At 44.7% G+C, this 12,207-nt stretch overlaps 1 protein-coding gene across 1 annotated transcript in view; it reads right to left on the bottom strand.

Moving 5' to 3' along the window:
* The window catches only part of TAGLN (transgelin), a 40,430-nt gene that overhangs the window by 13,037 nt on the left and 15,186 nt on the right, over positions 1-12,207 (bottom strand). The window contains exons 2-4 of the mRNA XM_069614477.1: positions 9,060-9,260; positions 5,869-6,046; positions 5,361-5,463 (exon numbers count right to left, since the gene is read on the bottom strand). Of these exons, the coding sequence (XP_069470578.1) occupies positions 5,361-5,463; positions 5,869-6,046; positions 9,060-9,239 (461 nt within the window). The 5' untranslated portion in view covers positions 9,240-9,260. The remainder of the gene's footprint in view (positions 1-5,360; positions 5,464-5,868; positions 6,047-9,059; positions 9,261-12,207) is intronic.

Below are 12,207 nucleotides of genomic sequence, written 5' to 3' on the forward strand. Positions count from 1 at the left end.
GATTACCAGGTAGAACCGACCAGGAGGCCAGTAATTCATGAAGGGCTTCTTGAATAGGTTCACTAGTTCCCGCATGCGGGGGATTATATATATTTATCAAAAGGAACTTCCCCTTATCAACCTTTGTTCCGTAGTCAACCTCTACTGCCAGCATATTATCACAAACATTACATGGTATCTGTCTCGAGGGCAGAGAGCTAATCACACCTATCAAAAGCCCTCCAAATGGTCTCTCTTTATCGCCCTTCTTAGCATAGGATTGATAATTCATGTAACCATCAAGTAATATAATGTCCATTGCCCATGTCTCCTGTAGGCATATCAGGCTATGTTTCACAATAAAATTAACCGAACCCTCCGGCGTCAACAGATGCGCAAATCCTCTTGTATTCCACGATAACAATGTCAAATTTCAATGTTTAGGCAATACCTCTGGAAGAAATTCCGCGAGCCATTTTAAGACCAACTGAACATCAGCAATTTCAACTTTCTTTCCTTTAGGTATCAAGGGGTACTCCCCTGGTATGACCGGCCCACTTATTTCCACAAGTTCAGCACTGGTGTCAACTTCATCCAAGTCTGCATCAACCTCAACATCCACAGCCCTCAGCTCTTCACGGTATTTCCTAAGCAACTGTGCGGTGGATATAAATTTACAATGTATTGCAGACACACAAGGATTGAGGCCTTTTAATGGTTCCACAAATAGGAAATCATCTGATTTTAAGACGCGTAGTTCAGGGACCGAATGCAGACGTATTAGGAACTCTGATCGTGGCAGCCATCTGCGTTCGCTGGTTTTATACAGGTTTTTAATCAAGCAGATTCTGTTCCCTGAAGGATCGGGTCCATCCTTAACTGGTCTGAGGGGAGAAATGGTGGTATTAGCCGGGACTGGTTCAGGTTGAGATACCAGGTCAGGACCCCTAATCCGTGTTCCCTCCTCCTCTTGAAGGTCGGCCTCAAATCGTTCCCATTCGTCTGCCTGGTCCTCCGTTTCAACCACGGTCGGCATTCTTCCCTCATCAGCAGTCAGATCCACCATCACTGGTTGTTCATATTTGGGCAGCGAGACTAGGTTCGTATTTTGATCAGTGATGAGCCAACTGCAGAGGCGGCCTTCTCCAGAGCCCATCTTTTTCTTAGCTCTGGCTGCCCTTTTTTTTGCTTTTTTTGAGCGCCCACCAATGTACGCCGTCTTATCTTCTTTAGTACCTTGCATCGTGTTTTCCTTGTTCTTTTGCGCTTTCTTAGCTAGTTTGCGTTGTTTACGGGAATAGAAAACTGTCTCACTCAGGTCCTCAATTACCGAGGAATCTTTATCAGCTTTCTTATTTATTTCCTCAGCCATACCTATGGCCTCCGATAGATTGATTTCCGCCTCTACCTCCTTATTCTTTTTTTCTATTTGTGTATTAGGCGATGGATTAGTATTCGTAAGAATCCGCCCTGTCATTTGGAGCAGAATTTTAAGTGCAAATTGGAGGGAGGCCACTGAGGATTGAATCTCTGCCAATTCCTTTGCCCCAGGGAACAGGGTAGAGAGATTTCCTTCCTCTGAATCCGGCCCATCCTCCATTGATACCATTACTAAATTAGGGGAGGCTGACAGTCGGCCCAAAGGTACCTCGTGACCCATGATGTTGGCTGGAGATGACATAGAATTATGATCCTGTGGCAGACCTTTGTCTTCCAGCGGCCTGAAGATCTGGGGAGTCATCCCCCGCTGAATGCTCAAACACAGGTCTAACAGCGAATTGTTATCTATGTCGTCAAAGTTAGTGGAACTCATTGGGTCACCACCCCCATCACCCGATAAAACGGGGTCCTCAATGATCGTTGAGTTAGTTTCTGTTATGGGGAGGGGGGCAAAGAAACCCGTTATGGCTCCCTGTCCCAAGGGAATGGATATGCTGGATTTTTTCTTGTTATTCGTTTTGGGTTTTCTCATCTCCTCGTTCGTCGGGGTTTCCACTTCCAATTGTTTCTTTGTCTTGCGCAGATTGTACTTATTTTGTGTCATTTTCTTCCCTGGCGCCATTATGTCATAAAGCAGTGTTTATTGCAGAAATCAAGGTACCTTCTCTCTAGCCGGTTTCCAGATTCTGCTAAGCCCAAATCTGAGCCAGATTTCAACACGTGACCTACACTGTCCTTACTAAGCTAAGAAGGCGCAGAACCAGCTGTCGCCAAATACCAGCGCCCCTCAGGCAGGCACTATGCAGATTCAGCACACACACCCAGATAGACTCCTCTCCATACGGTGACTATACAATTATGTCAGACCAAGGGAGGGAGGCTGGGTAGAAAGGGGGGGGGGGAGAGGGCTCAGTTTAGGTGAGCAGCGCTGCTTGCTGGGCAGTGTAATCACTGCAAGTCAATATGGCTCCCCCTGCGCTGCACAACTTTATCCCCATATGCTGATTACCCACTGCAAACTGTCAGCAACGGATGTGCTGGTCCTCTGTCCGCTCCCAGAGTTCCACCACCGACAGAAGTCGCTCTCCGCCCTCCGTAGGCACTCCAGCGGGCGTCCCGCGGGCGGAGAAGTGCCGCCGCGGATGAAAGCACACAGCAGGCTGACTCTGCGAGCCGCCTCGAGCACAGGGACCAGCGCACGCCGACACTCCGTCGGCACCCGTGTGCTCCAGCTGACGTCCCGCAGGTGAGGGTACCAGGCCGCGGCTGAACGATGAACGCCCACAGCAGGCAGACAGGCACCGCGAGCAGACTCGACGTCGTACGCGGACAAGCGGAAGCAGGCTCAGCCTCGGGCTACTCAGACCTGAGGAAAGGACCCTGAAAGAGCGTCCACGCCAACTCAAGCCGCCAACTCAAGCCGCCGTCAGAACGTGAACGATTGAGGCCGCCTCCGAGTCAGCAGTTCTTTGGACTGTCGGGTATTCTTCAAGCCATCTTGAAGTACAAATGCTTACATGCATTTATGTATTTGTTTGCCAGTGGCAAACTGGAATTGTGTGTAAATATGGCTCAGGGTAGGTGGGATGTTTTAAAGTGTTCTGTATGTTATCCAATATTTTGACAGAGCCCTGCTGGGAAACGTATATATCATCATTACTGTCTATCTTTATTGTTAGACAATAAATAAATAACTAAACAATGCAATTAAACATGCAATCATTTATCTTAAGAACACTTAATCAATTCAGCAAATCGCAAATAATAGGTAGTCCTCTTTAATTCATCAATCTTATTGGACAAACCATCTGCATGTGCTGCCCAGAAAAGCTGTAGAACAGGGTTGTCATACTACCAACAAGGTCGGTTCTTGCCAGCTGTTCCATCGCAAATTGAGGAAAGCGGCACCCTGTATCATTGCACACCGGGCAGCTTAACTAAAGAAGGGTGATTTAAATGCAGCATAACCAGGCAGAGCGCTCCCCAGCGCCGGCCTGCCCATGCTAAACAAACTATTGGAGAAGGTTCCTAGCTTGACTCGTACGTTATTCTGGCATAAGATGGAAACTGCATTGCTGAATTTCTGGCACTAATTGTTCATGGCAGTGAATGAAACAAAATTAAAAAAGGATTAAAAGTAGAGATGGAAGCTTGAAGAAATAAAACTTCAGTTTTTGCAGGGTTTAAGTGCAAACATTGAGTCGGCATTCAACACTCGCCAAAAGAGACATTTAGAAAGATGCTGATTAGGACAATACGTGAAAAGAGACCAATAATATCGCCCGCATAGCGTTGGACATGAAAGTCAAAAGACAGAATTATTGAGGCTAGAGGTTTATTCTATACATTAAATCTATAGACAAGACAGCCTTTACAGGAAACCTGAAAGGAGCGATTGTGTAAATAAGAAGAAAGCCAAGACAGTACAGTATCAGATAAACCAAGAGAAGGGAGCACATGCAGCAATGTAGTTTTAAAGGAGAGTATCAAACCAGTAGAAAGATCAAGAAGAAGCAAAATAGGCGCGTGTTTGGGGTGATCAACACGCCAGGTAAAAGCTGACACAGAAACTAGAGCAGTTTCATTAGAGTAGCTACGCCTAAACCCAAACTACAAGGGGATCACAGATGATCTGAATTAAGACAGGGCCACAGTAGAACTAGAACCAACCTTTCAAGAATATTAGACAAGCCTGGAAGTAGAGAAACTGGGAGAAAGTTAGAACGATGAAAAGTATCTAGAGACGGGTTTCTGATCAAAGGGATAACTGTTGCCAATTTAAAATTGCTGAGAAAATAGGCAAGTAAGAACGAAATTAAATAACCGTAGTTATAACACGAGTCCCGTAGACAATACTAATGAGAGAATATTGATTCTGAAATATGACTGCACATACTCAACTAAATATATAAAGTCTCCGTTGCACAAGGCCTTGTGCACGAAGCAAAATGTGAAGCAAAATGTGAACCTGCCCCGACACTTAATGTTTCAAGCGTCCTGAAGAAGGGTAACTGATGAAGTCTCTTCTGGTGCTTTCTTTATTACCTAGAAACACTAATATGTGTTGACACCCCATGACAAATGATCTATACATGGAGACTAATTCTAGTTGTCACTTTTGTTACTAACCGAACAAAAGGATTTGATTATTATCGAGCATCTTGTGTTTTCCCACTGAGCTGTATTTTTCTGTATGCTCTCTTCAACACGCAATGTAAGAAAATCTGTTTTTTGCACATTTGTCAGGCTTGTTTTTTTTATTGATTTTAAACTTTTTGTGAAGCATATATCAATTAAAAACATTTTTCTAAGTGAACCAGGTGTACAGCTGTACCAATAACTATTTGCAGCGAGTGTGTGCTTTAAGCAGTGTATATCACTGACCGCCTTGAGTGTTTTGGTAGTAGGGTAGCTGGTTGTGGGATCTGTTCTTTAGAACGAATTCCGCCATAACTAGAAAAGTCAATCATTTTTTTTCCTCAATAGAAATTAAGTTGTACTCCAATCTTTGAAAAGAGCTGCATACAATGCCTCCCACTCACTGTCTTTTGCTCTTGTCGACACAACACCAATTCTCCAGCAGAACATTTATGTTTTATAGCTATAGGGACCACCTCTATGGGAGACATAATGATGTGGTCTTGTGCTGCCTGCCTCTGGCAAACTTAGATATTTACGTGTGCTCTTTCTACAACGATATTGCTTTGAAAGCATCCAATAATGTCCATTGTCCTTTTTAACCTGACCATGAAATACAAACGGCTGACATGTTGTCTGTTCTCCTCCCCATCTACTGATGCAAGAAGTGTGGAGGGACACCATGGACGCACCTGTGTGGTCCCCCTTATTCGACTTATTAATGGTTCCTAAAAATGGAGCGATGTTTGGAAGTGTATTGGGGCACAGTGGCGGAGAAGATGTACATGCCTAACATTACTCACTTCATGAACCAGGAGGGATCGCCTTGGTATTGGCCATCGTTCTTTGTGACTGCGATGCTGCCCAGCGCCATCAGGGTCCGCTGAACGGCTGCCATATCTTTTCCTGCAAGACAAACACATGTAGATCTAGTTGGTGCTCGAGTGCAGTGTCTCTCACTCCTCCACTGAACCTTTCACCTCATGTCGGGTCCATTAGATCCTTTCACACGCCTTGCCACCTCTCTCCTACATCTGTTATTAGATACCATTTGGATTTGTCTCACTCTTCTGCCTCTTTCACTGATTGGTCACCCCCCACCACCAATATGGCATTAGTCTTCACTACTCACCCATACCTACCCCCCCTTACATTTGACGTAGCCCATGGTTTGGTACATCCTAGTGTTGGCCTCTCACTTCAACCCTACTCTGCTCCCTCATCTTCTTAAAGGTCCATGGGTTTAAAGATGTTAGCCTGGGCCCCACCCTGCTTCACAACACCTCACCCTCATGCCCTCCATTTTGTTACCTTCAAACAGGTCGACAGTCTGAAAGATGTCCGTCTTCACTACGCCGTAGCTCTCGGCTGCCTTCAGGAACTGGGCCACCTGCTCCATCTGTTTGAAAACCATGCTGGGGGAAGGCTCCTGGACCTTAACAGGCTTCGATCCAGCTGGGTGCAGGCTGTTGATCAGCTTCCCCAGCACCTGTTTGGATTATTTGAAATAGTCAGGAAAATCTTAGTTCTTGTTGTGCATAGAACATAATTTGTTACAGACATGAGCATTGGTTGGTAAAACTAAACAATGAAAACATCAATGTTTCGGGTTAATGACTTGAGGGGCCTCTGTTGAAGCACCGGTTTGAACATGTGATCAAGACAAACTTTATTCTAAATATGTGAAACTTTGAGGTTTGCCGAAATCTTTTCCAAAGGGCCCTCGCAGACATACTGTAGGATTATCGAGCTTGAACAATAGTGCTCTGGGAAGAGACTAAGACTCCTCTCTTACTTCCAACTTTAGGCCTATATCTCTTCCTTCTTATCTTCCAAAGCTTCTTGAGCATTTGGTTTACACTTGGGTATCCTCTTTTGTTTCTTATCATTCTATACTTCCTCGTTTTCAATCTGGTTTTCATTCATTTCACTCTACTGAAACTGCTCTTCTTTCTGTTTGCAATTCGTTACTTTCAGCTGGTTATTCGAAACAATCATCTCTTCTAGTTTTACTTGACTTGTCTGCTGTGTTCGATACCATTGATCATGTGCTGCTTCTGTCTTCTCTTTCTTCATTTGGATTTTCTGGTTCTGTTCTTGCTTGGCTTAGTTTGTACCTAACCATTCGCACATATTCAGTGTCGTGGCCTTGTCATTGAGTGTCTACCCCTCTTTTGAAATGGTTCCGCAAGGCTCGATCTTGGGCCCCTTTCCTTTCTCTCTTTACACATCTCTCCTTCCATCTATAATTTCGTCCTTGGGATGTCTCACCACTTTTATGCTGGTGACACTCTGCTTTTTCTTTTTTTACTCCTGACATCCATGATACTCCGTTATCTTGCCTCTTAGCAATTACATAATGGATGGCCAACCACTATCTTGCCTTAAATTCTTCTAAGACTGAAGTTCTCTTCTTTCTTGCTACCACTATTCCCTCCACCTCTCTACCTGCTTTTATTTCCTTTTCTCCTTCTTTGCTACCTATTACTTCATCTGCCCGGAATATTGGTCTCTTTCCTGACTCTGATCTCTCATTCTCTTGTTACATTTCCTTACTTTCACACTCCTGTCGCTTGCAACTCTTTATCAATAAGGCTAGACCTTTTCTTACTTTCAACGCTGATAAACTCTTGATCTCCTCTTGTTTATTCTATTGTTCTTGTACACTTTTTTGGTTTTCCTGCTGCATGTTTGGCTCCTCTTAAATCGATCTTTAATTCTTCTGGTCACTGTCGCAAAGAGATTCTATTTCATCATCATTGCTATCTCTTGGTTGCCTGTGTTTTTATTCTCGATTTAAATGTAACTTTCTCTGTATGGTTTTTAAATGTCTTAACAATCTGACTTCCCCCTAATCTTTCTCTTCTGGTTTCCTTCTATGTTCTATTACAATCACTTCGGTCTCAGCCTCTTTTTCTGCTAATTGTACCACCTTCCCCCTTGTGCTCGGTGTCGTTTCCGCTCCTTTTCTCTTCTTGCTCCTTTACTTTGGAACGCTCTTCCTCTTCGTTCTATGACTTCTTATGCAGTTTTTCATTTTGCTTTTAAAGCTCACCTACTTCCTTGATTTCATGAAATTGTAACTGCTCGTATTGTATTATGATGACGTGACAATGGGTATCCTACCAAAATACTGAACAGGAAAAACACGAACGCAAAAATGCTGAATTTCGCACTGCACATTACACTGCATTTATATGTGGGGTTGGGGTAATACAAAATATAAACGGAGATTGGGGGTGGGGGAGGATCTCCCCTCGTATATAATTGCGGTGATATGTGCTACAACAAAGAAATCTACATGTTTGTGTTGGTGATTTTTTGAGTGTACTATTCCCATGGATCCTGATGTACAGGGCTTTGGCGTATAGCCCTCAATATCGAATCCGTGGCATTATGTGGACCACCACAATGACGCGTGACGCTCAGAGGCTGAGGCAGTGCCTCGTTTCTCTGTGGTGGAAGGGCGTTGCACTAAGGAGTGGGGCAGGGACAGAGTGGGGTCCTTGGAGCAGCAGCTTGGGTGGGGGCCATTCCCTCCCCTGCCTGAAAGTAAGAAGATGGCGGTGGGATAAGAGCGAGACTGTCCTTGGGGGCGCTCTTGGGCAGGCGGCCCTGTAATGTACTTTGGGAGGCAATGTTTAGACCCAGGTCCATATGTAACTTTGTCTTGTCCTTTTTGGGGGACTGAAAATAAATTCAATGAAGCACTGGAATGGGAATAGCTTGGTTACTGACCCCTGCTGCGATTTGCTAGTGACCGCACACAGTAATGTCCAGCAGCAGGCTCATTAATCCAGTGAGCTGCAGACACGGCTGACCCCACGTTCCTTATACGCTTAGGATATCTCTGTAGTACCCAATGCACCTCTGAGAGGTTGGGCATTGCAAGACGAATGAGATGTTGGAGTTTTGAACTGTTTTTATACATTTTGTTTGGGATTAACAGTATAGCTTTTGTGGGCAGACTGTTCCCTAACAGCAGCTAATCAAGACTCTTCCGAATAAGGGGGTTGATAAGAGTCTAGTGCAGGGTTGTCCAACTGCAGGCCTTGAGGGCTGGGATCCTAACGGGTTTTCCGGATATCACTCATTAATATTCATGAGGAAAAATGTTGATACATTTTAGAATCGTTGTATGCAAAAGCATGTTATGAATATTAATGAGGGGTATTCTGTAAATCTGACATGGATCTGGCACGCAAGGCCTGGAGTTGGACAACCCTGGTCTAGTGCATGTTGTTTATTGGCATTCCAGCCTGTGTGTATTTGCAGGGGAATCATTTTGTATAAAATAAAAAGTCTGAACAGCCGGTTCATTGGCATGTTGAACTATCACGGATCTGTGCAATATACAGTATGTGCTGTAACCCATAAAACGATGTGACCTGTAGGTTTTAGCTACACATAGGCTCTTTGTCGGGTCCACCAGTGTGTCTGTGGGGGTGGTCAGGACCATGCAGTGGGAATGAGGACCCACTATGTTGGTGGGATTTACTTACAATTCCGTTCTTCAGCCAAGCCTGGAAGCCTGACCGGCCTTCCTCGGGCCTGCCCGCCTCGGCCCCCACCTGCGCGACGATCCATTCCACCAGGCGCCCCTCCAGCTCGTTGTCATACTTCTTCTCAATCCTGGAAAGCACATCACGGCTCATTCCGTACGAGGGTCCCACGTTGGCCATGTTTAGGGTTGTGCGGGAGACCTGAGGGAAGCAATATCCATAGTGGTGTTAGATGTGGGCGGAGACACCTACAACATTTTGGTCGGTTTCTGAGGCTGGGCTATGCATGACTCACTCTGGTGCCATTGCTAGGAAGATGCCCCATCTTCGAAAGGCTACAAAAGAACCCAAGTGTAGTAGGAAAGTCGTGAGGCTGCTATGATCTTGTCTTCAGCAAGAGGGGCATTCTGCTGGCACCACAGTGGTGTAGCGCTGGTGTGAGCTCAGCTCCATGGTCTGTATGTGCCCCTGCGCCCACACACCATGAGGAAATCTGCCCCAAGGGGCACTTTGTCAGCAGCAAATAAACTGCTTATAGGCTTCCAAACTGGAGATTTCCCCTCACCTCCTGCTTTTCTTCCCATTTGACCTGAATTATTTTAGTGAGGTTCTGGCAAGGGCAGAAGGCAGAAGGATGGTGAGCTTGGATGTAGCACATTGAAACAAAACTATCTCACACTGTTGAGCTGTTAGCGCTTCCACCCACTGAATGAAGACTCGGCCCAGTGTGAATATTGGCCATGTGCTAAGCACGGATAGATTGACAGCTCTGTGTCTCTGATTGCTTTGTGGCTTACACATAAAGTTGCCCCCCATACTCGAGAGCTTCCATCACCAGTGGGGTCCTGTGCTCCAGACCAGCAAGATAACCCTGCACTCTGGCCGAGCTCTCAAGCTGTCAATCTATTGACCCCCCCCCCCCCCTCGACCCCCCCCCAATGAACATCTGGATCAGAAAATGCGACTTTGGGGCCATGGCATTCATGGACATAGTCGAGTCAGAGCTGCGCCTGAGCTTCAGACTTGTCTTTAAAAGAGCCAGTGAAGGACTTGTGCCCGGCATGCTCCCTTTGCATACCACACAACATAAGACCCATGCTTGGTGCCCTGGTCCCTCCCCCCACCACACAACACCCACACCTGGGTCACAGGAAGTCAAGAACGACAGTGCCCGCATCTGGGCAGGCAAGAATTGTTTTGAGTGAATGTATTTTTTTCACTGCTGCCAGCAGGCAGGACTCCTCTATCTATTTTGCCAGGCAGTGACTTGAAAATCCAGGTGGGTGCAAGCCAACCACTTGGCCCGATCCCGGCCCGGGAAAAAATCTTTACAAAATTGAGAACGTTTGAACATGTGCTCATTCACAATGTTTTTAAACTGCTGGTGGGAGCTGGGTGTTGGCTTCTTTAATTTAAAAAAAAAAGGTGTCTCGTCAAGTCTCCCTAATCTTAGTCTTCCAAGATTTTCCTTTAAAGATGTGCATTGTAGAACAACACTCGGTGAAAAAAAGAGGGTACATATTCTGCAAGTTGCTGTAGGGTTGCCAACTTCCAAAAGCCTTTTATAATGCCATATTGGGAGAAGAGGAAGATTTTGAGGCATCATCTATGGCCTTCAAATGTACGGGATGGGATGCAAAACAAAAGGATGGACCATGAGCACACAATGTAACATGACTTTTAAAAAGTGTGGACAGTATCCTGTTAAACAGGACCGGTATGAAGGACAGAATGGAACTCTAGCAAATTAAAATATATATTTTTCTATATTTTAGGAGTACCTGCACAAAAATATCCTACACAATTGGAAAATAGTTGACAAAGCATTGATTTGTAAATGGGACTGGAAAGATAAATACATGTTTCTAAATTTAAAAAGAAAGCTTTTTATAAAGAAGCACTGAGGCAGATCATAATTGTTCTTGTGTATGGTGTCTATGTACCCCACCTGTACAGTTTTGAAATAATATGGGACTTCATAGTTAACTGGGTGGCTGGAACTTTTAGGGATCACCAAACCTCTTAGCTTTTCAGGAAAATTACATTGTTCAAACCATGCCCCGTTGTCCCTGACAGGCTTTTTAAGAAAGAGACCAACTTGGCACTTTTTAGAATGAGCTTTGAAGCTGGATCCTGCAGGGAGGGGATGAGGCGCTAGAATCTCCTATTGATGCCAGAAGACCAGGTGGCTCAGAGCATAGAGTGGGGAACATGTAGAAGTGATGGGATAGAATGAACAGGGAATATAAGATGAATGAAAGGTGTAATGGAGCTGGAGGCCTAGAACTGATAGAAAATGTGTGTCCACATAGTGCCCCAATATTATTGCAATTGCGCCACCATCAGAAGCCATCATTATAAGTGCACCCAGACACACTGCAGAAAGACCTCCTGGAAAATGCTTATCTGTACAGATTGCTCCCAAAATGGCTTCTGTAAGCCTTATTGAATCTAGCTGGGTTTAAAGAAGTCTTATATGTTGGTCATTCTAGTGTATCTGTTGGTTGAGCCATTCTGGTCTGATATATATTCATTCCTCCATGCTCTGCCACCTAGGCCCTTTTTCAATGTCAATTCCATTGACTTTACAAAATTGTACAGAGGGGAATCAAAGGAGTGGGGTTGCACTATAAAAAGAAGTCCCATTGTTCAGGGGGAATCTGATTCTTCCAATGTGCGGTCACAGAAGAAACTGGGGGAAAATAATGTCTCGCTATCAAATAGAGGCATAAAGATGCTGAGTTGGAAAACGTGGGGATTCTGAAGTGGTACTAACAGCCTTACTTGCAAAAAAATATTTGGGAATACGACTGGATATTGCTTCGAGATCCGGTTAATGACGAGTGTAAGGATTGATGACTTTTCTATACTGTATCAGCACGCCACACGTATAAATGCAGGTAGACCAACAGGTGGCTTGCTGATCGCAGTACGGAACGCCAAAATAAGGAGGACAGAATACTTGCAAAATCAACATCCTGGAATCTTAGCAGTGAAAGTAAATTGTCATTCGAATGTTACGAAAGGAGGGATTACTTTAATCAACGTCTATTGGAACCCCACAAACTCTGACTTGACTGTATTTTTATCACAACAATCAACTTTTCTATTGGAGGCATTTTCACAAATTGAAACAACAAACGTAATT

The sequence above is a fragment of the Ambystoma mexicanum genome, chromosome 9 (assembly GCF_040938575.1).
Source record: "Ambystoma mexicanum isolate Mex_15411 chromosome 9, UKY_AmexF1_1, whole genome shotgun sequence".
NCBI classification, from domain to species: Eukaryota; Metazoa; Chordata; class Amphibia; order Caudata; family Ambystomatidae; genus Ambystoma; species Ambystoma mexicanum.